The 25,748-nt window shown below is 52.9% G+C and overlaps 1 protein-coding gene across 1 annotated transcript in view; it reads right to left on the reverse strand.

The window, feature by feature from the left end:
- ITGA11 (integrin subunit alpha 11) overlaps window positions 1-25,748 on the reverse strand; it is a 119,699-nt gene that overhangs the window by 39,799 nt on the left and 54,152 nt on the right. Inside the window, 8 exon segments of the mRNA XM_028506350.2 lie at window positions 3,880-3,950; window positions 5,281-5,446; window positions 6,238-6,382; window positions 10,915-11,063; window positions 12,155-12,282; window positions 15,345-15,459; window positions 17,947-18,038; window positions 22,212-22,312. Coding sequence (XP_028362151.2) covers window positions 3,880-3,950; window positions 5,281-5,446; window positions 6,238-6,382; window positions 10,915-11,063; window positions 12,155-12,282; window positions 15,345-15,459; window positions 17,947-18,038; window positions 22,212-22,312 — 967 coding nt within the window.

Below are 25,748 nucleotides of genomic sequence, written 5' to 3' on the forward strand. Positions count from 1 at the left end.
GTGCCTGCACAGCCAGGCAGTAATGGAGTTAGAACACCAGGCGCCAGCAGTTCTTCTTGGCACTGGAGAGGCAGGGCTGTGGGGGCGGGCAGAGGGGGTCACCGGTGGTCCTGTGTACCGGCGTGCACGGGGACCACCTCAGGGTACCCAGTGCTACCTCCCCCAGGCTCCCCCTTGCCTCCCTGGTGCCTGTGTGTCCACCTTAAGGTAACTGTAGAGGGGGCAGGACTGCATTCTCAAGAGCCCCTTCTAAGGCAAATATATCATTACGAGGGTGGGTGATGCTTTGGTTGCTTGGATTCTGGCATTAGACTTCTTTTCAACAAGCTCAAAGTGGAGCCCAAGGAAGGATGTGTGCCAGGATGTTTAGATGGAGCTGGGTAGGAAAGACCCAGAAACGGGCCCTCCATATTTCCGTGGAGAGGAGCCCCTCACCGTGTGTGCTACTAGAAGCCGGTGGCCAGGGCAGTGAGGAGGGGCTGTGGGGGGCAAGGGGCACATTGCACTTGACTGCCCAGTCAAGATTAGAGGGTTGGCGGCCTCTGCTCAGAGTTTCCCAGAACAAGGCCCAGGAGCTGGGTGCTGGGCACAGGGCACAGCCCAAGGACACATAGCTGGACTTAGGAGGGCCCTAGTGACCTGGAAATGATTCCTGCCCCCAGGAGTCACCTTGTAAATAATCTGGAATAAGCATACCATGTCCTGGCCTCATGGGAGGGGCCCATAGACAGCCGTGACGGACAGCCGTGACGGACAGCCCTGATGGACAGCCCCGATGGCCTGGCCTAGCTGGCAGATGAAGAGTCTGCCCCAGCGCTCAGGCGTATGGGGGCTCAGGAGGGGTTCACAGCTCCTGGGTCTTTCCTTTGCTTTGGATTGGATCAGATATGCACAACTAGCTCAAGTGCAAAACTCTCAGGAAAGATTACAGCTTTAAGGCTTCAACAACTGAGAACCTTAGCTGTCCAGCCCACCGCCCCAGGAGGGCCTGTGGGAGCGCACAGGCCGAGCAGGCAGGAGGGTGTCAGCGCCTCACGTGCAGGTTACAGGAAAAACGATCTCTTTTTATCTTGGGGTGAGTCACCCAAGTTTTTGTGTAGACAGATCCACCCTAAAAAGTCTGCTTCCTTCTGTAAACTTTTGTTGTGGAGGAGGATTTGTGGACTTTGGTGTAGGATGTTTAGTGTGAAATCCCTCTGCTGAGTCCTCATGTAGGAGGAGCTCCCCCGCGGTCCATCTGTCACCAATCGGCATCAATTATTTACGGTCCTCTTCCTTCCCCCACACCTTCCCCTTGGGGCTCCTCTTCCTTCCCCCACACCTTCCCCTTGTGGCCCTTGGCGATTATAGACTATTAATGTCTATGTCCCCTTCTGCAAGCTTTCTGGTAGCTTCTTCTTGATTACCCAACTTGACAGGGAGTTCACCACCTCAGCAGACAGCCAGCAGTAATAGAAGCTATTTCAGCCCTCAGTGACCTTCGCTGACAGCTTTCTAAATGCTAATGAAAACACTGGCTTAAAAAACTCCATTCTAGAATTTGACCAGGGATCCATAGCTGGTCTTTCGGAGGGTAATTTCCAGAATATTCTCTTCCCCCTTCTTGTAAGTTAATACTACAGCGCCTGGGGTGGCTCCAGCTCTCTCAGTTTCCCCAGTGGCTCTATCTTTGGCCTTCAGCGTGGGATGCGATTCCTGTGGTCTGGAGTCTTGAGCTCTTCGGGTGGCCAGGTGATGTCTTGGGGTCTTCTCACCTACACTGGTCCTGGTCCCTTCCTTCCTCTTGTAGTTTTTACCCTTTCTAACTCAAAGGCTGGTTTCCTTGCTAGGCAGAGGCAGCAGACAGGGCGATGAGGCGCTGGGCCTTTCCCCTGCCATTTGAGAACGTCCTCTTGGGTCCGCCCCCCAGGACTAGAGGCCTTTCCTCTGACAAAACTAAACAGGCTCAGGGCAGCCGAAGGCTCCTCAGCACATTCACAGGCAGCAGCTGCCTGAGGCCACCACAGTGGAGCCCTGCTGGGGGAGATGCAGCCTGGGGCTGCCCGGGAGATGGATGCACTTGGGCTCAGGACTTGCTCTGGGCAGAGCTAAAAGGCTGGCTACGCCTTCCCCCGACCCCCAGAGAGATCTGACTGACCCTGAGAGGTGTGGGGCTGGACCCACAGGGGCAGGCTGGCTGTGGCCAATTAGGATGGCATCAGTGGCAGCATGAAAAAAATCTCTGTGCTCTAAAATAGTAACCCCGTGGCTGGTCACAGTACCAGACAACCCACCATCAAATTGCACCATTTCTTTGGATTTGGAAGGGTTTCTCTCCTCTCCCCGCCTTCCCTCCCCTCCCCTCCCGTTTTGTTTTCTTTCTCTTCCTTCCTTCCCTCCCTCCTTCCCTCCCTCCCTCCTTTTTATATTAAGGAGTTTCAGAATCAAATGTAATCTTCTTTTTCAAAGTCCTATCACATAAAAAAAATCCAGGTACCTATCACTTGAAAACAAGACGGGGCGATAGAAGAAATGGGTCCGTATCTACAGGATGGGGAGAGGCATCCTGCTGTCTGTGACTGGGCAACAGAACAAGAGTTGGGCATATAGAAGAAGCCGCACAGGGCAGTGCATGACCTTGACCTAAATAACAAGCTGGGGCTCTGAGTCCTGGTCTTCCCCTGTAGCTGGGGAACCTGGAGGTCCTTGAGGACTCACCTTGCTCCACACACCGAGCTGCGCGGGCCTTTATCAGGGCTCAGCTCAAGCACCCCCAAATACCTGAAGTTTCTTAATTTCCCTTCTCTTCAAGTTCCTTGATTTCTGGGTGTACACAGGGCACAGAATGAGAAGCAGGAGACTGAACTTACTATTTATGAATCTATCTCCCCAGTTAGATTTGGAGCTGCTGCCAGCTGAAATGTTAACTTAATCTTTTTTTTTTTAATTCTTGTTTATTCTTTTATACTTGTGCCAATCGTTACCTTCACCTTTATCTATTTATATGTCCCCAGGTGTAGCGGAAAGCATGGGGTGAGTATTTCTCTCACTTAGAGCACTTCAGCTGGTCACTCAACCATTCTGTGACTCGGTTTCTTTGGTGGAAACTGGGAACAGGAATTCTGCCCTTTCCATCTCAGTTGGGCAGAACACCTCTGGGGCACGTGTCTGTCTGAAGCATGCCCACGAGAGCTCGTGCAGATGCTGACACATCAAGGCTTTCCCCACATGGCACTCCCTGCACGCGGTGCTCCCAGGCAGGGCTTATACCCAGACAGTTTATAAAGCGTTTTCACTGGTGGCACCTCCTCCGCCCCTCAGGCAATCCCATGAGTTTCAGCTTGTGCGTCAGAACCAGGTGCAGTGTGTAGAGGGTGGGTGATGGCCTGAGGCACTGGGTCTGCCCCGCAGAGCCCCAGACTGGACGTGCTGTTTGTGACACTGCATGCTCACCTGGGACCTCTATAATCTGATGCTGAGTTCACATGGAGAGGGGGACCATGAGGGCCGCCCACCAGAGCACATCGGACACTGCTGGCCACCCTCCTGACATCAATGCAGGGCTGGGTCCCTGCATGCACAGACCTTCTCGGTCACGTGGGGGCACAATTAGAGCACACACAGTCAGTTTTGCCACGTTGGCCTGGCTTTTGCACAAGACCCTATGGACTAAATGGGACCACTGGCCCTCAAGGAAATGTCCCCATCAGCTCTCTGCACGGGGCAGGTAAGGCAACTTGCTGTAAGTTGATGACCTTGATGTCCCTCTTCCAGCCACAGAAAACGGGAGGCGGAGAGACTCCAAGAAAAAGAGAAAGGCGGTAAGAGACAGCCCAGGAAAGGCAGGAGGGTGACGAGAGTGCCGAGCATGTGGGAGGGCAGCTGGGAACCGGTCCGTACCTCCACCACGTGAGATGAGAAGCCCGTCTGTGACATCTCCAGCCCGAAGGAGGTTTCGTTCTTGTTGGTGCCTAAGATAGAGGGACAGAAAGAGGTTGGTTCCATGGCTGATGGCTTAGTGCCACACACACTTGCAGCTTAATCCACAGCATTCGTTTCCTAGGAGGCACCTTCAGGGAGATGAGCCGGGCCCTGAGTCAGAGCCCGGCCTTGTCTGCCCGAAGTGGCAGGCACCCTGCCAGGGAGGCACTGAGCACCTTGCAGGTAGTCATGTGGGTTTATTATTAGTGGTCCACTCCCCACTGGGAAGGGTTCAGGACAACTTCTATCATGGGGCATGTCCACCATGAGACAGTCAAAATCAGAGAGAGATCAAGAGAAGTGCAGGGAAAGAAATAGTTTGGGCAAGAAATGGAATTCCCTACTTCGTTCGCCCCTCTTATTCACCATGCTTGGTTCCAGCTGCTTCTGGGTGATTCCTCAACATCACACAGACCCTCGGGGGGAGACTGGCACCCCCACAGATGCGCACGAGAAACTTCCTGCGAGCTCAAAGCCCCTCCCCGCAGAGGGCCCTTCAACTTGTCAAGGGAGCCAGTGTTCTTGTCACCCAGGGCGATCATTTTGAGAGCTACACTGGTTTGGATATTTAAGTTCTAGTGTGAGTGTCAAAACTCAGGTTCCTACTTTATATTTAGCCTGGTCTTCGGGGGCTGTGTTTTGCCTCCTGTGTCTGGAGCTTGTCGTTTCCGACGCTCTGCAGACTGCTCAGGCTTTGGGGCGCTGCTTTCCACCTCTTGCCAGTCCCCCCACATGGCAGAGCGCAGTGTGGAAAGCGCCCTCCATTGCAATGCATGGTGCAAAGACCTGGAGTTTCAGTCGAATAGAGGGAGGCAACCTGAAGGAACCCTGCAAAAAGCATTTTGGTGGAGCGGGAGGCAGAGATAGAGTGTTTTAGGGTCCGGAGTCAGCCCAGCTGGGTTCAAAGTAGGGTTGCCAGATAAAATACAGGACACTGTTACTGCATGTCAGACAAACAATGAATCTTTTTTGGTATAAGTCTGCCACAAAGATTGTGTTTTCTGTTTGCTAAATCTGGTGACTGTCATTCAAACCCCAGCTCCTTCTCAAGCTGCGGGTGCGTTGGCAAGTCACCCAGCTCCTCTGAGCTGCAGTTTCCTCCGTGGCTAAAGGAGGAGGCGATCAGCAAAACCACCTCCAGGGGCTGTTCGTAGAGCGCACACAGCCTCATGTGCGGCAGGGTAACGCCCAAGTGTTGGCATTGACCGTGAAGGGAGGGCTCCTGCAAAACCATTTCCTTCTGCGGGTTGGATTTCACTCCGAGGTCTTTACCTGATGTGACCCCAGGGATGCAGACCCCTCTCTATATGAATCGCTTACCTTCCAAACTGAAGATCCTGTCTCCCAGGGCATCGACGATGTCCTTCAGGGCTGCCTCATCGGTCACGTTGAAGAAGTGCTTGTCATCGGGGTCACTGGCGATGTATTTGATTTCATTTAGAAAAGTTTCTGGGTTGATCCCCCTGCGGTTGTAGTAGCCCAGGACCTGCCAGGGAACAGGGCGGGCGACAAACCAGGACATAGTGCAGACTTGCCTCACACACCCTTGGTCCCTGACCTTGGGGCCCAGGGAGGGCTGGAGTCACTGCTTCGATAGACATGAGTAGTCCTCAGAGTCCTATTTGCATTTTTAAAGAAATTTTCATTGTTCAATTACAGTTGTTCCCATTTTCCCCCATTACTCTGCCCTACCCTGCCCAACCCTACCTGTCTTTGTCCGTGGGTCCCTTATACGTGTTCTTTGACTTGACCCTCCCCCGAGTTATCCCCCTCTCCTCTCTGCTCCCCTCTGGTCACTGTCAGTTTGTTCTTTATTTCCATGTTTCTGGCTCTATTTTGCTCACTTGTGTGTTTTGTTGATTAGGTTCCACTTATCGGTGAGCTCATATGGTACTTTGTCTTTCACCGCCTGGCCTCGTTTGCATTTTGAAACAGACTCTGTAGTAGGGGCCAGAGATGGCCCTGTTCTAAGATGGGGTTCTGGGGGTCGGGAGACTGGAGGGTTTCTGGTTTTCTGGGGTTTCAGAACCTCTGTAGAAATCAAGGGGAAACCCTGTGACTATGGTGGCTAGGCATAGGCAGTGCAGAAAGGAGGTTCTCATCTTGCTCTTTAGAAGATAAGACAAAGAGAGAACCATCTGAGGGACCAGACGCTTTTTTACTGTCCAGAAAATGCCCCTGGGAGTCCCCCAGGGGTTGATGGTAAAGCTTCTATAAGAGAGCCGGCAGCCTGTGGGCGGGGGCGGCGAGGGGCAGGGCAGGCGGGACAGTACTCACGGCCACAGCGTATCTGGTCACGTTGTCCCTCTCGCTTTGCTGGATCACCTTCTCCAGGTCTGGGCTGTCGTGGGACTCCCCGTCTGTGATGACAATCATCACCTTCTTGGCCCCTTTCCTTCCACCCTTCTGGAAAGCTTCTGAGCTAAAACCCAAGCATGGGGGGGGGGCGTCACAAGAGGGACATGGGGATGGGGCAGGCCCTGGTGTTCCCCTAGAGGGGCAGCTGCAGGGCCAACATGCACCCCACGCCCATCTCTAGCAACCCAGAAGGTTTGGGGACCTCAGACCACAGAGAAACAGGGCTGAGATGCCCAGACCACTCCAGTGGATCTCTGCTTGTCTTCAACAAGTGACTTTAAAAAGCCCTTTAGGGTCCTGATCATGCTGTTCTGGGCAAACAGAGGGGGTGGGGTGGGCCTGGCAGGGGAGGTCAAAGTCAGGTGGAGAACTTCAGAGGCTCCAAGTTGGTGCTTGACAAACCCAGCTGCGCATTAGAATCACCTGGGGAGTTAAGAACAAACAAACTGACTGACTGACTGACTGACTAACTAACTAACTATCTAACTAACTAACTAACTAACTAACTAACTGATGCCTAAGCCCTACCCAGACTCTTGAAATCAGAATCTCTGGGTGGGGCCTGAGCACCAGTCTCTTTGGAACGCTCTAACGGGCACCAGCACTGAGAACTGCCTCCCTCTGCGCTGAAGAGGTGCTGGGTCAGGGTAACTTAACACCCACACAACACTAATCCAGAAAACCCGGTAACGAAGCCTGACGAAGTTCTGATTTCTCTCCCACGAGGACAACCTGATTCTAATTTTGGAACTATTAAATATCAACGTCTACGGCAAATAATTCCTCCTTCTCATGTTTTGTTTTGTTTTCAGTGCTGGGAGCAGGCTCTTGGCCTGCCTGTTAGGCGATCCAGCCAGGGGACGGGGTGGGGGAGGGGCTGGCACACTGACCCCGATGCTGCAGAAAGACTCTTCTTGCAGCTGGAAACCTGCCTGTGGAGCATGGAAAACTGGCTCCCAAACCATCACTGGCTCCTGGGGCCTCTGTGGCTCCCCCTCCTTTAGACTGTGAGGTTCTGAGAAGGGCAGACATGGTCTGGCCCAAGAGTCTGGCCCAGCAGGTAGAATTTGCCAACAACGATCTAAAAACAAATGTTACCCTTAGACTCTGCAGGGATTCCTCGTGGGTCTGACCCACAGGTTTAAGCTCCACAATGCTAGGTGAGAGCTGGTCGGTCTCCAGGCCCCAAGGCTTTGGTGACCAGAGGTATCCCTTGTTACACAGCAAGCTGATGAGCTGACATGCATGACTGAGATGTTGAGGAATTCACAGCACTTGGACTAGAGTAGTGCACAGCATCTTCAAGCCACCGGTTAACAGACCTTCTGCCATTCTCTTAGCAGCTCTATGATATTCTGGATATGCTGACTTAAAAAGCCCTCTAATTTTGGTGTAAGCTGGGGGCTAGCGGCGGGCAGAGGCACCCTCAGCATGGCTAGAGCAGATTTTGGGCTTAAGTCCGACCCAGTGGAGGGAGAATTCTGCTATTTCCTCAAAGGAGATTCTAGATGCTTCCATGGTATCATTAGAGGACCAGGCTCAGGAACAAAACTCCATGCAAAAAGATGTAGTGGGGAAAACCAGGTTTTATTATACGTAGATTCAAGAACAATTTCAGGATCATATTTCCACGTACTGCAGTAGACTCGTGTGAATATCTGTGTGAATCTGTAATTGGGTAAGTACTGGCATGAATCATCAGATTTAGAATTGTGATTTCTGTATTGTGCAAAAGACTTGGCTTTGGTCCTTTGTAAATCAGATTATATGTTCCTGGAGAGCAGTGAGAGCTTTATACTCACGACAGTTTCCATGAACCTGGAAGCCAGTGTGACCCCATGGAAAAGAAGGTCACTTCACGTTTCCTTCCTGCTCAGAACCTGCGATGGCTGCTGTTTCTCCCAGGTCCTGCCACCGGCCCACCAGAGCCTTTCTGACCTGGCCCGCTATCCCTCTGTGCCCTTCCTTCTGCTCACTCCTCTCCACCCACACTGGGCTCTTTGCTGCTCCTGGAAACACCAGGCATGCTCCTGTCTCAGTGCCTTTGTCCAAGCTGCCCCCGTCCTCAAATGCTCCCCCCAGTACTGGCTTGGCCGACTTCCTCCTCTCCTGCAGGTGAATGTCAGTCTCAGGGCAGCCTTCCCTGAGGACTCTGTTAATGCTGATTAAATACCTGCCCTTTCCAACTTGCTCGACCCTGTTACCATGCTCTATTTCTTCCCACAGACTTTATCGTGATTTATCTGTTTCTTTATGTATTGCCTGCCTTACCTGCTAGAATGTCAGCTCCATGAAGGCCGGACATGTCTGTTTTGTTCACTGATCCATCCCAGTGCCTAAAACAGTGTGAGGCACATAATAGATGTGCAATAAAAAGAGCCATGTGAACTAAGGTGGAATTGCACCATAGAGTCCCTGCGCCTGCAGCCCAGCCCTATGTGGCTGCCAGCTCGACTTTCACGGGCACGTCTCACGATGACACGCTCATCCTCAGAACCTTCAGTGGCCATTCTTGCTTGTTTTAGCTATAACATCACCACCCTCACAGCTGGGCTCCAAGTCATCTTCCCGGCTGTGTGGCTCGCCAGCCCCCAACACGGACTGCAGCCTGTGGTCAGAGTGTGGCTCGGAGTGTAAGTGTTCCTCTCCCCTCAGCTTTCCCTCTGCTCTGTCTTCCTCGGGGCAGAGTGTCTTCTGAGGCTTGCCTGTTCTCCACCTCCTCCTGGCGTCTTCCTAGGACAGGCCAAATGCCACCCATCTTGGCAGTCCTCCCGGCCCCCTCCGTGGACTGCTCCCCCTCTCAGCCTCCCTGAGTCAGGCTGACACTTACCAGAGCTTCCCTGTTGGGCTGGGGCCACAGGCTATCATCTCTGTGACCCCTCAAGTCCATGGCTTGGATTTTGTGTTTTTGTAGGTGCACAGCAAAAGTGCATCATGAATAAATGAGTGAGGAGAGAAAGTCTTTCACTGGCTGTAATCTGGGACCCAAACTTGGCAGGCTGGGAAGATCGGATTTCAAATGTCACTTGAAATGCAGATTGTGCACTGCAGCCTGTGGGTCTGGCTGTTGCCCGAGTCACCAAAGGTTCAAACTACTCAGTGAGTCACACATTTCCAAGTGCCCTGGGGTTGGTGGGCTGTGACAGGAGACCAGAACGGGGGCTCCCTCCCCGTACAGGGTAGTTAGCCTTACACTGAGGAAGCCATAGCTCTGGGCACAGGCTCCCTCTGTCTCCCCAGACATTCCATAATTGGCTGCTGGGGCTCAGGGGCTCACCCCAATGACAGCAAAACAGAAATATGGCTTGTTCCTCGTGAGAGTGAGCAAGGGCCATTTTCACATGGAAGGATGCTCATTTATGGAAAAAGCTTGAGCGAGTTTTAGCAGCAAACAGAAATATGTTAGTGGAGCAATAACTTAATCATAAGGGTTATGAGGTTGGAAAAAAATCTTCTGGCCACATGAAGTCATGTTACTCCCATATGGCTGCCACTGCAGGATTCTGGTAGACACATTGGCTCGCCCTGTTCGAGGTGGGATTATAAGGAGCCGGGACTGCGGTCTCAATGAACGTAGCAGAACTCATATTCGCAGGTGTGAAATTTACGATTTAAAATCTAAATGCCACGGATACAGTCATCTCAGGAGTTTAGGCCTCAACTTGAAACATCTTGGGGATGTGCCTTGAAAGTCACGCACTGATCTCGGGTGCGGTGCGGGGGTGGGGGGTGGCGAGCACGATGTTCTGAGGAGCGGCGGCAGCAGCAGCGTCACTGGAATAAAGACGCAGCCGTCTGTGTGGACAGCGGCCAGAGACAGCATTCACTGTCAGCACGGATGCGTGCTGGCGTGGTTCTTAAGGAGCCAGCCTCATTATTCTACACCCTCAGAGGTTTGGTTTAACTCTGTTCTCCACACTCCGCTGCTGACAAAGACGCCACGGGAAGATTCTGCCCTCACAGAACCTATGCTTGTTTCATAGCGTCACTGTGGTGGAGCCACAACTTGTACAAAGTTGGCTGCAAGCTATTTCCCATCCCGAGTGCTCTCTGCCTTGCCGGTGCTTCATCAAGAGGCAGGATCGTTTCCCTTCCCCTTGAATCTGGGCTGGCTGTAGCGGCTCGCTCAGTCAAAGTCATGTCCTGGGACTTCTGCACCTGGGTCACGGGCAGCCTCAGAGGCCCTGTGTGGATCCCTGTGTGGAAAGCTCCCTTTGGAGAATGCTCCCTCTCAGGGCCCAGCTGCCCTGTCATGAGAAAACCAAGCCATATGGCCACGTGTGGGTACTCAGGTCCTCAGCCCCAGGTGAGTTCCCAGTCGACAGCCAGCAGCAATGCTAGTCACACTGGTGTGCCATTTTGGATGTCCAGTCTATCAGACCTTCAGATGACAGCAGTCCTGGCTGACACTGGACTACATGAAAAAAATCCAAGGGAGAAGAGGCTGGGCCCAGCCGATCCCCAGAAATTTGAGGGATTAATAAATTATTGTCTCAAGGTACTCAATTTTGTGGGGGTTTGTTACCCAGCAATATATAACCGGAATGATATCTAAAATTTAAAACAATTAAAAATTTTTTAAATATTTTTTTTTACCGAGCAAATTCAATGCCAAATGCCGTCCGGGTCTCTGTCCCTCCTCTCTGCTCGATGTGGCTGGCGGCTTCCACCACGTCTCTTACCGACTTGTAGTCGTTGAGGTGGAATTCATGCACCGCGTCTTCTCCGTACTGAACAACTCCCACCTGCAAGTGAGAGGAGAGGGCGTCGGAACTCCTGGCCCCTGACCCTTGGACCCTGGGTGGTGAGGCCCCCCGGAGCCATCTCATGCCTGTGACTGTTAGGCGTGAGGAGAGCTGTTTCCCCAAGCCGAGGGGAGGCAGGTCCTGCAAGTTCTGGGAATGAATGGATGGCTTGGTGAGACACGTGGGAGGGGCATACCGTGAGAGGAGACCGTGCTTTAAATAAAGCCCAACAAGTTGTTTCTTGCTTAAAAACACAAAGGTTGAGAGTAGAATTAAAGTCTAAAATATTAGGAAGAGCATGGATGGAGGCCACGGCTCATTCACCAAACCCTGGAACTCAGCATGTCCTTACAACTCGGAAGGGGAAAGATTCTTTATCCTTAAGGTTGATGGAGTAGTGACAGTATGAACAGCATTAGAATACAGTGGGGTTAGAACAATAACACGTTACCGTTGCGTGGGCCCAGGGTTTGTCTGGAACAAATGTGTTACTAATGCTGGACTTTCACCCACGACACCCTGAAAGATCCCCTTTCGGTACTGGGGAACTCATTACTTCATAAGAAAGCCCACTCCCTTTGTCACAGCTCTAATCGTTACCAGATGATTTCTTAGATTGATTTGAAATCTGCCACCTTGGAACTCCTATCCATCAGTCTTTGTTTGGCCTGCCAAAACAATATGGAGTAAATCCACTCCCTTTAGCCAGGCAGGGTTTCAGTATGTGCTGGAAGCTGTGGCCTCCTTCCTGCTCTGTTCTCCAAGGTCAATGTGTCTAACTCTCTGCTGTGCCTCACTCAGGAGGGTTCTAGTGCTACTCAACATTTCCTTATCACTTTGTATCTGGTCAAACTCTTTCCTAATAGGTGGTGACCTGCCCAGCATTTGACCTTGGAAGTGAGGTCCTCCCCAGACGCTCCCTTGACGAGCCCAGCAGGGATGGGTGTCCTGGGCTGCAGGGCCCTGGTGCTGGACCTTTCGCCTCTACCTTATTAGCTCACACAAAGATGCCCGCCCACATCCTAAGGCAGCATCTGCCATGGGCCTGGGGGGCCCTGTCTGAAGGAGGAAGGAGTCCCGGAGACACTCACCTGGATCTGGCCAGGGCCGATGTAAAACTTCTTTAGGATGTTGATGAGGAAGTGCTGAACCTCCACCCAGGGGTAGATGCTGTTGGAGCCATCCAGGACGATAACGATGTCCATGTAGGTCTGGCACCCTGGGAAGTTGGGGACACGGTCACAGCTCCCCAAGGAGCCAGTGTCTGCAAGTTTCTGATTCTCCAGATGATTGTCCAAAGGACAGGAGAAGAAGGATGCTGTTACACGTGTGCGATTGATTCTACGTGTATAATTCCCCGGGCTGGGGAGCCGTCCTTGGCAGGACGTTTGTTTGGGCAATGTGGATGGCAAGCCCAGGAGTTCCTGGCTTTCTTCTGCCACTCAGTGCTGGCTGTCTGAACAAAGCTTAACTACACCCAGCTGCCTCTGCTCCCCTGGGACTGACCACTGTCGGCGGGTCAGTGTTTCTGAGACAGCCAACACTGCCAAAAGCAATACCTGGTTCTCATTTGTTTGCTGTAACGGGCAGGCTGGCATTCACAACTAGCAGCCCGAATGAATGGGTTTCACTTTTTAGGAGGGTGGTCTGGTGTCATGGTTAAGAATGTGGAACCTATTTGACTCTTGGCTTTGAACTTGGGCAAGCCACTTAACACCGGGGCATCAGTTTTCTCTTCTGAAAAATACACATAATGGGAGTAGCAGATTGCCATGAGGAATTAATGAGATGAGGATGCTTCCAAAGGGCTGAGCACCAAGTAAGTGCTCAAGCAGTCTTAGCTGGCGTTGTTTTTCTTTGAAAGCAAACTACTTCATTAATGTGGCAGTGACATCATGGGTTAAGCGCTCATGCTCGTATCTCTGCTCTGAGCATAAAGGTTTCTCTATATTTTTGTAATAGTAATACCAAATTAAAATGAGTAATAAAAACATAAAAAAATCTAATGAAATATTGGTTAAGTAAATAAATGTTAAAATGTCATTTAAAATCTAAGTAATTAATTTCTGTTTGTGAAAGGTTGGGGTCACTTTGAAATAAAACATGGTATGATTCAATATGATATGATATATATTATACTACATTATACTGAAATATTGGGCATCTGCTTATTTTTATTTGAGGATTTTCACACTGTTTTAAAATTGACTTTACCGCAATACTACGGCAGAAAGCTTCTGTGTGTGAACCTTCCAGCAACACGGCGTCATGAGGGTGCAGCGTGTTGAAGCCAGCGCTCCCCAGGGAGAGGGGGGGTTGGCTCTGAGCCCAGGTGCCCGTCACTTTGTGTTGGGAGGGCATTTTAGAAGCGTTTGGTGGTTTGCATGCTCAGAGTCTCCTCTGTTTTAGGAGAACTTGTGAGACCTTCTTGTCCCACCTGCATGCGGTGTACAGCACTTGATGGCCCAACACTTCCGGCCGACAGCACCTGATGGCTTTGTTCTCTCCCTGTTTGGGCCGGCTCAGCACCTGCGGACTGAGCACCGGCCTCACGCTGGAGCGCACTGTGACGGTGCGGCCACAGAGGGGACCGACACAGAAACTCCTTCCTGAGGAGGGGTTTCCACTGTAGTGGTAGGGACCGGGTTTCTTTGATTTTTATGCACATTTTTATTATTAAATGCCTTTACTATTGCTGGGGTTTTTTTTATAGTTTCAAATTTTCCTTTTTAAGATATCTTGGGAATTATGATAAGTGAGACAAGTCAGGGAAAGACAAATACCATATGATTTCACTTAGATGTGGAATCTGAAAAGCCAAATAAATGAACAAACAAAACAGAAACAAACACGCAGATACAGAGACAGACAAACGGGCTGGAGGGCCGGGTGAAAAGGTGAGGGATGAGGAAGTACGAATCGGCAGTCACCAAACAGTCCCGGGGATGCAAAGCACAGCACAGGGAATAGGCAACAGTAGTGTAGTAACTCTGTGGTATCGAAAGGTTACTAGACTTTTCTGGAGGATTACTTCGTAAGTTACAGAAATGTCCAACCGCTGTGCTGTGCACCTGACACCAATACAGTATTGACTATCAACTGTAATTTAAAAATTTTTAAACATTAAAAAAAAATAAAATTAGATACCTTGAGAAGAGTCTTGCTTTAGGTCTGCGGTTCCTAAACATGGCAGAACACCCCCCTGACACACACACACACACACACACACACACACTCTGGGGCTAATCCCAGACCTGCTGAGTTCGAGCCTCCCTGGGGTTGGGGGGCCACCCTGAGCTCTGTATCTGATTAGCTCCCAGGGCCGTGTTGTTTGGTCAGGTGGGTGGGAGGCCTCTGCCACAGGAGGTTCCAGAGCCTGAGACTGTCACCCCTTGGCCAGAGGAAATAGCAGTCCTGGGTGGGCGGGGCATTCCCTCGTGCACACCTCACGACCTCGCGCCCCTTCCCTCTGCCATTTTGTGAGACTAGAATCAATGCCTTCTCATCTTCCTAAAATGACCCCTTTCCAGCCCCCTTCTGCAACACCATCTTTCCATCCATGACTGGGCCCTGTTGTTTAGAGGGAGGCTGCCGTTAGCCGGAGGCGCTAATCCCCTTGCCCTCAATAAAACGGGCAGCAGCTGTTTGGGGCGATGGTATTTAACCCAGAGGAAATAGTGAGGCTCAGAGCCAAGCAGTCTGGGCTTGCAGGAGGCAAAGTCTGAGCATTATTTCCCAGATTTTCCTGGCGGGTGGGGAGTGAGTGGGAGGTTCAGTGTTCCATGAAGCTCTGGGAAAACCGGGCAGAGCTTCCTGATGATCAAGGACACTGCTTCCATGGGACTATTACCTGAAATCTTTCTGTTCTCCTTGGTCTTCCACCTACAGGGTGACTGAACTGCATAGCATCAAAGGGCACCATTCACATTGTAGTCTAAGCGAGTGATGTCCCCAGGATTGTGCAGCTTGCCTGCTATACATGGTTGCCCAGCAACTTCTTCCTCACTCAGGCTGGGTTTGCAGTGAGCACTCCTGGCTACCACATTGCCTTCATACCTTTAGCACACTTGCCCTTCCCATCGCTCTGTGTGGGAGGGTGGGCCAATATTATGACCCCACAGAGACCCAGAGAGGTCAAGTGAGTTACCCACAGAGTCAGAGCGGGGCGGAGGGAGAGTCCCAGTGCTGCTTTGTAGCTGCACAATAGCAGGGATCAGAGCCCCGAGCCTCCCATGGACTGTCAGCTGCTCAGCCAGAGTCTGCAGATTTGAAGCCACTTACTTTGGAGAGCTGGTGCCACGGTCTTGGAGAATCGGAAGTTGGAGTTGACTCGAGAACACATCCCTGTGGTGTAGTAGGAGCTCCCACACTCGTGGGACCAGAGGGGGCTGCAGGCCTGGGAATCACAGCACAGGCCTCGTCAGTGGGGGCCCTCAGGGTGGGTCCAGGCCCAACAGCCTTCGGCCCAGTCCCAGCCTCCAGGACCCACGACAGGTGTCCCCTATCTGAGTGTTGTTGTCTCTGGCTTTAGAGGGGCTTCTGTGAGTCTCTCTGAACTCTCTTGCTGGCAGTTCCCTTGGCTTCAGGGGGAATGGAGAAAATGAATTTTAGAGTGCTCCTTTCTTCTGTCTGAAAAGGTCTCATTCTCTATTCCACCATCTAGGGTCGTTTCCCTTCTCCACCCTGCCTGCCCACCCACCTATCCACACAGGAGCTGGGAAAGCCTTTTTGTCCATGGGGATGGGCTCTCTGTCCGAACAGGTCACCTGAAGGCCCTTACTGGGCAAACTTCCAGGACTTGGTCCGACAACAGGCCCACGGCTCTTACTAGGGGAAGAAGAGAGACTGAGCAGCAAGTTCATCTCAGAGTCATGGTCATTAAATTAAGGTGAAAGTCAGCTCTGTGACTCAAGTTTTCTCCTGCTGCTGGGAAACCCAGTACTAAAGTTTGTGCTGTAGTTTCCTTTGGTTTGGAGGAGTAATTATTCCATTTCCAATCTCTTTGCTTCATTAGCTTTCTATTTTTACTCAGATTTTAATGGTTTGGTTTTATTGGTACCCTTTGTTGAAACTGCTGTAAATTATTTTTGGAAGTAAGGGGAGAATGAGGAATGGGAGGGTGGATGCTGGTGATAAACGGATGGATGGATGGTTGAGTGGATGATGGATGAGGCATGATGATGGAGAGCTTGAGAGGTGGATGGATAGGTGAATGGGTGGACAAAAAGATGGTGGGTGGGTGGATGGATGGATGATTAGACGGGAGGATGGGGGGTGGATACATATACAGGTGGATGAGTGGGTGAATGAGTGGATGGATGGATGGATGGATGGAGAGATAAGTGGAGAGATGGACAATTGGTTGGAGGACAGACTGATGAGTGGATGGACGAATGGATGAGTTAATGAGTTAAAAAAAGTTGCTATGTATATACCGGGGACTTAATCTACCCACAGAGGCCCAAGACGGTATATCACACCATCCTTCTCAGGCCTTCACCCCGTCTAGCGAAGTAGATGAAATCAAGTAGTAGCAATGTGACCAGGAGCCTCAGAGGGAGCAAAGTCCCCCCCCCCCCCCCCGAGGGGGGGGGTAGGCGTATGGTCTGAGCCAGAAGCCCTGCCTGCCCTTGGCTGGGGATGATGGAGGGCTGTGGGCCGACCACACGATGAGCACCTCAGGGTTCCGCCAGCAGAGCCACTACACTGTCCTCAAGTCCCTGGGCATCCTTGTCATTCCGCTGCTCTAGCGTCTAGTGCCCCACACCCCAGACGTCTCATCTGTCCATAGAAACAGACTGACAGGCGAGAACAAAGACTGACACAGCCCTCCCGCCTCCACATGAGGGGTACATTTTACTGGGCTTTCTCCAGGAACTTTTTCCCCCAAATTTCTCTTGCATCTGTTTCAAGGAATAAGTCTCAAAAGGATCCTGCTCTAAGCTCCCAGCCTCACCCAAAGTCATGGTCGTTCACTGGAAGGTGGTGGCCGGGAGCAGGCAGTCCCCATCTTCCCCTCCACCTGCACACACCTGCTGCAGGCGAAGCCTGTGCATGCTCACCTGGGCAGGGGAGAGACCTCCGAGCGTGCCTCGTGGCTGCCTTCCTGGCCCAACATCATGTTTACGTCACTCATTTGCTCACTGTTGACCCCCAAACCAGAATGTGAGCTGCAAGGGGCAGCAGCTCTGCTGACTGCTGGGTCCCCAGTGCCTGGCGTTGGGCTCAGCAGATTGTGAGTGCTCAACACAATTATTAAAATGAATGAATGTCTCTATCACTGCCGTCCAAGTACCTGCTCCTCTTTCTTCACTGCTAAAGCCTGTCTGTTCTTTAAAAACAAAGCCGAAACCTCTTCTGGGCAGCCTTCCATCTGGTCCCGTGCAGACCAGGTGACCTGCCACTCTGTAGCCCTTCCCTGGGCTGTAGTGAATCTGTGTTCACTCGTTTCTGACTTTCCTTCAGATTCTTCTCAGGGTGCATGGGGTGTCCTGTTTCTCTGATCAAACCTGGAGCAGAGGTTTGGCCTCTGCCTTGGACATTTGGTTCCCCAAAGGAAGGGTTAGCCTCCCATTGGACTGTTGGCCTTTATTTACTCCTGTTCCTTTTTAGGCTGCCTGTCCCTCACCCTTAGGGCATGTGCACAAAGGGGCTCAATACTTTTCCATCCTGGACTGTCCTCCCACCCCTGAAATTGGGGGCACTGCAGGGAGCTGGCAAAGGAGCTGTCCTTTGGAGTGCGAGCACAGGCAGCCTGGTGGGCAGTGTGCAGAGTGTGCGTGAGGACGCACTTAGTCACCAGGGGCCTCTTCTGATCCCGAGAGGAGGGCCCCTGGGGCAGGAGGGCGGGGCTTACAGAGAGGGTGGGGCTGGTGGCTCTTACCAAGAAGCTGTTGTCCTTGGGGTTGGTGGCCAGGCTCAGGCCAAGGCGCATGTTGTCCTTCCGCTCGGACACGTTGGATAGGGTGACTCTTCCTGAGGAGGGAGGGAGAAGCTTAACCATGCAGCCCCCTGCCCACTCTCCAGCAGGGTCCGCTGCTGCCGCTGGCCACCAGAGATGCCCGTGGCAGGGGTGGTGCTGAGCAGAGCCCTCCCCAGCTCTCCCTGCACATTGGTGCAGACCTTCATGGTTGACGGAGGCCTCGCCCAGATGTGGTCCAGTTGTTTCCTCTCAACTTTCTTGAGCTGAGGAAAATGAGTCTCAGAGAGGCCAAGCAACCTGCCCAGAGTCACACAGGAAGCACAGGACGGGCTTTCCATCTCCTCATGCAGAGCTTTTCTTCCTCCAGCCCTCTGAGGGACCCCGACACTCCCCTTGTGTCCCACAAGACACACACCAAGCACCCCACCTGGGCTGGCTTTCTCTGGGCAGTGTCACCTCCACATGTTTCTTCATGCCAACCTGCCACCAAAACTTCCCTGTCCCCTGCCCTGTTCTCACAGGGCCCTGTTTGCTGCTCACCTGATAAATTTTTGTATGATACCTGATTCTTCCTCACAGGTAGCAAATAGCCAACGTTCTAGTTGGCTATTCTAGAGATACAACATTCTAGAGGCACAAGGTCTTGCCAAGAATGTCATTCTGTGGTCGCTGCTGTGACAGATATCAAAGAGCAGGATTATCAGCTACCTGGATGCAGGGGGAGGGCGGTGGCAGATTAGAATTGCTAAGTAACTTTTATCACTTAAGGTTTTACTGGCTTCATTCTGTCAGGCCACTGAAGCAAAGGAAGTGAGCTTGAATTCCCCAGACATGAGTTGGTGTGTAAGTGTACGTGCATGTGTGTGTACGTGTGTGAGTGCATGCATGGGCAGGGGCACACGGAGGGAGGGTTTCAGTGGGGCAATCAGGCATTTTGTTGAGCCCAGAGCAAGTCGATCCTCACCTGCTGTGAGGAGGATCCCGAGTCTTCTGTGGGGGGGGGGGGGGCGGCATGCTCTTTGGGGACTCAGCGGGGCAGAGTTGGCATTTAGCATAGTTGCCACTGGGAGTCTGAAGAGCTGGCCTGCCTTCTGGGCATGGGCCAGTGCGGCCGGGGTGGGCGTGAGCAGAGGCCTGAGCGATGGCCGCCTCCCCCCGCCCCCCCCCCCCCCCCCCCCGCCGCCCCGACAGGCCCCGGGCTGTGGGGTGGGCATCTGCGTTTGTTGTTGTTTCCCTTGGGGCTCCCTCAGTCTGTGGTCAGGCTCCTACAGAAATCCAGCCCCTCTGGGCTGTGCGGTGCCTGAGATGGTTTTCTGCTTTGTCTATCCCAAGAAACCAGGGAGAAAGTAATAGTAATGACTTTGACTTTTTAAAGTTATTTCTTATTATTCACAGTCCTGCCCACACATGCTCCCCCAGGAGTCGCCACTTCCATTTTCCAGAGGAGAGACATCAAGGCGCAGAAAGGGCTGCAACTCTACAAAGGCAATCACTGGTAAAAGGCAGAGTGGGGATTTGAACCCAGGGCATCTAAGGTTACAGCCTGATGTCCCATCTGATGGTAGGGCTGTGGTGGCATTGGGATGGCAGTGAGAAATCTGGGGAGGAAGCTCCAGGCCCCCACTGGGCAACGTCCACCCCTCTGCAGCTTGAAGAATCCTGCCCTCCCCCCATTTATTCAAGGGGCATGTCCCTCCCATCCCCCTGCCCCTCTCTGTCTCTCTTGTCTCAGTAACTGAAGTCCCTAGAAACTGGGCCTGCCTGGAAGCAGATGGGCAAGGTGGGGAAGACCCTTGTGTTGGAGTGAGAAAGACTCACGTTCAAGTCCTGCTTCTGCCGCTTCTGCTGCTTGTGGATTTGGGGCAGTCACTGACCTCTGCTCTGTGACCAGGAGAGACTAACACCTTTCTCAGCGGGTCTCTGTGAGGGTCTGGGGACCTAACTTCATGCAGGTGTAGGGAAGAAAGCGGCATCTGTGGAGTCTTTCACACTGAGGTGTGAATGATTGATACCCCTAAGCCTTCCCTGGAGAGAGAGGAAAGAACATTCCAGGCTTGGCAGGGTTCAGAGCCTGGAAAGGCCGTAGGAAAACCCAGCACTCCGGTTTCCCTGCCTTGCATTTTCCAGTGTGGGGTAAGCCGACAGATGGTCTTCCTGCTGTGCGTTTTCTCCTGCGTGGTGGGGAAAGAACCCTCCTGAGACGAAGCACTTTTCCTCTGCTCTGACTCACTTTGCCACCCAGCGTATGCCCCGGTGCAGGAATGTTTTCCAGGGTCTGGTGGCTTCTCACTGCTGGCAGGGGCTCCTCCTTTGCAGGGAAATTTGGACCACATTGGAAACCAGAGCAACAGAGGAAACCAAACAGTCAGTTCATGCATCTGTGTCCCCACCTGGGCCAGGGGCTTCTCTTGGTGGCCCAGGCCCCAAGCCCAGTGCCCACAGCTTCCATCAGCCCCCTGGCTCCCTCTGCCCCAGCCATAGAGCCATTCTTTATGTTTTCCAACAGAGCAAGCTTATTCCCACCTCGGGGTCTTTGCACTTGCTCTTCCTCTGCCTGGAATGCTCTGGCCCCACCTGACTCCTTTTCACCAATAGATCTTGGCTCCAGTGTTATCTGCTCAGGGAGGCCTTCCCAAGCCCACTTCTGCACGTCCCCCGCCCCCCCCCCCCCCCCCCCGCAGCCTCTCTCACCATAAACCCCTGGTTTATCACACGTACAGCACTTATCTCGACCAGAGCTTATCCTTCCTTCTGGCTTGTCTGCTCACTTACTATCTCCTGCCAGCGGGGCCCATCTCGTTCTCCGCTATATCCCCAGTGACTGGCATTGTGTTAGCACATCCAAGGTGCTCATGAAAGTTTGGGGGCCACATCAGACTGGAATGGACCCCAGGGTCATCGGGCGTGCCCTGTTCATTTTACACACGAGCCAATGGAGACTCAGAGAGCGGTGTGAGCTCCCCGAGAACACACCATGAAGAGACTGCACGGCTGGAAGGAGGAACCCAGCTCGGCCTGTTTCAGAAGCTGCACTTCAGAGCAGTGGTGACTGGGATCAATGAGCCACCAGCTGGGCCCCCACCTCCCCTAGACTGTTTCCTTCTGAAGCCTGGGCCTCGGCTGCGCTTGCGTTTGAACTTCCCACCCGTGGTGCTGACGCAGATATGAACAGCAGGGGCGCCCAGCACCACGTGATGGGGAAGCCGGCCGCCCCTGAGATCTGAGTTCTTGGGGCTTTCTCTTTGATGCGGGCCTTTTCATCCTCTGCTCATTCCCGAAGCCCTGCCATCACCCCCCTCCCCAGGGAACCCTGCCGCACTGCTCTGGGGTAGAGGCTCCCCTTCTGGAAGAGAAGGAGGCTGCGGGTCCCGGCCCTGGGGCGGGCCAGTCCTCTAGGGCAAGGCTCGGAACCGTGGCTTTTCAGCCCAAATGGAACTTTCGCTCCCTTCTGTGAGCAAAGTGGTGGCCTGGCCACTGTCTGACTTTGGGACAAAGTAGACGTGCTTTCGAGGACTGCTGTGTGTGCTTTAGTGAATGCACACATACACACATGCACACGCACACACAAGCAGATTTTACAAGGGCTTGGAAGGCCTCGAGGCTGCTCACAGCATCTCCCTGGGCTGAAATCTCTTCAGTGAGGAACAAAGCCTTCATTTCAGAGGGCGGAGTTACGTCGTGGTGGTGGCTAAAGGGTGGCCGTAGCCTGCCTGCGCTGAAACCCAAGCCTGGCTGCTTGTTAGCTGGGCGACCCCAGGCAGGTCCCCTCGCCCCCACATGCAGTCATTTCCTCCTCTGTTTAATGGTTAAATTTCATTGGTGGTTGTGAGGATTAATGAGTCAAAACACCTAAAAGCACTTAAACCAGTGCCTGACACGGAGTGAACATTATATGAGATGTTCGAATGTTAGCACTTCCAAATCAGAAGGAAGACAGGAAGCGGTTTTCTCCTGCTGGGGGAGGGGTGGCGGGTGGATCAGGAAGAGCAGAGCCCGGGGCCCTGGGGCCTGGGTCTGACTCCTGGCCAGCCTCTCACAAGCGGTGTGCCTGTGGACAGGTGCTTCCTCTGTCTGGCCTCAGCGTCCTCATCTATAAAACGGGGCAGTGATACCAGCTGGTCACCTCCAGGGCAGCCGCGTGAGCCAGTGTGACTCTGTATTTCGGAGCCTACCCCACCCTTGAGTACGGTGGGCCTCGTGGTGGTGGGGTCGGGGGCCCACGTTACCTAGGTTGAGCTTGGTGCAGTTCCCGTGGGTCACTGGACACTTGTACACGTCCCCTGTCTTCTGCTGGCTGTTGGTTTCCAGTGGAGCACCCACGACGAGCCTGGGGAGGGAGGGAAGACAAGTGAAGGTGCTGGGGGTGCTGGTCCTTCCTGGTAAAGGCCAGAACCTGGAGGGCGGTGATGGGGGAGGATGGGGGTAGTGGGGAATCCTGGAGGAGCCGCCACACGTAGGCCTGAAAACTCAGAGCTTTGTCTCTCTGGAGGGGGGGATGCTGGGCTCTCAGCATGAGGTTACTCAGTGCACCTGTGGCTGACCCCTGGCCCTCTACAAGATGCAGAGACACTGAGATGAAGACCACGTGGGCCCAGCAACAAATGGGATGGAGGCAGTCCCTGGGAGACGAGAGCAAGGCAGACACCACGGAGGAGAGGATGCTGAAGCTGGGTCTTAACAGTTGATTATGAGTTTGTCCAATGGTAGGAGAGTGCTAATGGTGGCCACTTGGGCAGAGGAACAGTTCTGGAGCCATAGTCTTAGCCATCTCTCACTGTCAGCAGGGGCCTCATTTTTCACATTATATGGCCATTTTTCAGCTAGTGACTCAGATGAGGGTCATGTTGCTCAATGGTCATGGCTGTCCCCTGAGCCACTGAGTTTTTGTTCAGGGTGGGCCAGACAGCCAGCAGGGCTTAAGAACGTCAGAGGCAGCCAACCCTCAGTGACCGCCTGCCCACTCCGTCAGTGCCACTGCCTCTGGCACATCTAGGCTTTGCGGGCCACGCCAACTCTCAGCCAGCTACTGCTGCCGCTGCTCAGGCGCTGGTGCTCACAGAGACTCGAGAGAGGAGCGCTCGCAGGACAGCTGTGCCGGAATGGCGGGAGGCGAGAGGTCTCCCAGGCCGTGCGGGACAGAGAACAGATGATGATGGCGGCTGGGGCACAGGTGCAGGTGAGACACCCCCAGGCACTGTGGCCCAACGAAGAAGCCGTCATTTGTTTTCTGACTTAGGAGGGTTGAGATGGGACAGACCTGGAAGGTCAAGCTACACAGGACTTTGGTGGCTTCTTGTGGTCAAACTCCCCCAGCCCCCACGCCCACCCTCCCTGCCATCAGGAAAGCAAGTGAGGTCTGAAGTGGGAGTCAATAGAGCTCTGTTTGAAATTAAGAGTCTATGAAATAAGAGCTGAGGTCTCTCCCCTGGGGACCAGATAATGACAGATTCTAAATATATCGCTTATTAAGCATGCCTTTTTTGACTGGCAGAAATTAATTGGACTCATAAAATGTGTTTGTCTAGACGATGTGATTTTTGGCTACTTAATTCTATGAGGGATTGTGTGGTCAAGTCCACTCCATTTTTTTTTCCAATGAGAGAGAGAGAGACAGAGAGAGAGAGAGAGAGAGAGAGAGAAAGAGGGAGGGAGAGAGAGAGAGAGAGAGAGAGAGAGAGAGAGATATCAGTGTGCGAGGCTTAGGCTCCAGCTCTAAGTTTGCTTTTCTGGCTGTTCTGGTTTTCAGAGTCCCCCTGATACGTAACCAAGGCTTCCAGAGGAATGCCCCCTCCCGGACACCCTGCCTGCCTGGCGGGAGCGCTTCCTGGAGAGAGCACCTTCGAGGAACAGCCTGCAGGTGCCCCTGGGAGAATCAGACACCGCAGGTTCTAGATTAGAAAAATCCTGGCCATCTTCTAGGAAGCTACCCTCATGTGTCTTCTTCAAAAAGCCCCATAAGCGTGACCAGGGGGACTCCTCATACGTCTTCCCATTTTGTAGAAGGGCACTCTGAGGCCCCACCGCCTGCTAGGAGGGGCACCCGACACAGGGTGAGTTTTTGGGCTGAGAATCCAGAGGCTGGGACTTCATTTCTGATTTGGTTACCAGTTCGCCGTGTGGTCTTGAGAAGTCATGAACTTTCCAGACCTTGGTTTGCTTGGCTGTGAAATGGGGTTAGCCATTGCTATACGACCTACCTCTCAGGGGCACTGTGGAAAGTTACAGACATCAAAAAGACACTGGGAAACAGCAGGGGTTGAATCAAAGGTAAGTTACACATGAGGACTGGTGGCTTCCTAGAAGGCACGTGTGCTGGCAATGGCCGAGATGCGACCTGCAGGCAGCGAATCCACCAAGTCTCTGTGGCCTCTGAATGTGCTGCAGGGCTGGGCTCTGTCCTCTCCAAAGAACAACAGCCGCTGCCTGCGTCCCATCTCCATTCTCCCAGCCCTGGCCTCTCCGGGCGTCTGTGGCACTACAGGAGGTAGCTGGACAGCTTACTGTCCCCGTATCACAGGTGCAGAAACTGAGGCCCCAAGAGGGAGGTGATCCAGGTCCCGCAGTGTGTGGGAGAGGGCTCGGACTTGTTCTCTGAGCTTTCTCTGTGTTGCCCCAAATGTCTCTTCGCCGTGAGGGGTGGGCCTGGGTCATTCCTGAGTGTTGGCATTACGTGTGCCTGTCGGGCCTGAGGTTTTGAGGGTATGATTCAGTCTCGCTGTGTGGGGAGAGCTGCCTGAGCACAGGGAAAATGTTGGCATCACCACTGAGACCCGCCAAATTACTCCTGGGGTCTGGCAGCCCCTGCCACCTCCTGCAGCCTCAGACTGACACAGCCATCTGCAGCTTCAGGGCTGCCGTGCCACTTGGGGACTGGACACTCTGTACCCTCTGGCCTGGGTACCAGCACAGCACGGCAAACCCCAAGGGTCATGGCAAGCGTCAGGGCCCTTTCCGTGGGCTGTGTGCCATGGCTCCCTGGCTGTCGGCTCCCAGCGTTCTTCCCACGCAGGTGTGGGGATTACGGCTCCTGCAGACGGCAGGACTGGTGGCAGGCTTCAACCACAGCCCTGTAGGACCCCTCCCTGGTGGCTGCCCTCTACACAGGGCCTGGCCAAGGGATGAGGCTCACCGTGGAGCTGGTCACCTGAGGAAGGCAGGACATGGCCCCACTGGGCCCTGGGTTCCTTGGTTTCCAACAGAACACAAGCTAAGAAAAAAAGTAATATGGACTTCCAATGTGTGTACATTTTTATGTTAATTAAACCAGTGTCCAACTGTCAATCTGTATATTAAATATCTGTAATCCTGTTTTTTTCAAATAAAATGTAAACATAAATAGAACTTGAATCATTTCATTTTTATGCCTCAGTATTGTATTCTGCACATCCTCTGTGTTATGCACACCATACCCTGGAGATCATCCCTTTAAGACCCAGCATGAATTCCCACCTGCTCCAGGAAGCCTTCCCTGATTACCCCAATCTTTTCCACATAAACCTGTGTGGAAAACCAGTGTTTTCCTGGTTGTGTGGTCTACCAGTGGTTTCCTGCTGTGTGTCTACCAGTGTTTTAGTTCATCTTTCCTTGATGATGTTTCCGGGCCAAGATGTTTCCGTGCACCCTGCTGCCCTTGCATAGGAGGGTGTTCTAGAGGGCCCTTGGAAAGGGGTACCCACTGGCTACTCTGACCTCCTGCCTAACAGTGTACAGCAGCAGCAGCCTCAGGAACTTTTGGCTTAACCTCAGGCCCAAGAGAAGCCTGG

The sequence above is a fragment of the Phyllostomus discolor genome, chromosome 1 (assembly GCF_004126475.2).
Source record: "Phyllostomus discolor isolate MPI-MPIP mPhyDis1 chromosome 1, mPhyDis1.pri.v3, whole genome shotgun sequence".
Taxonomy (NCBI): Eukaryota; Metazoa; Chordata; class Mammalia; order Chiroptera; family Phyllostomidae; genus Phyllostomus; species Phyllostomus discolor.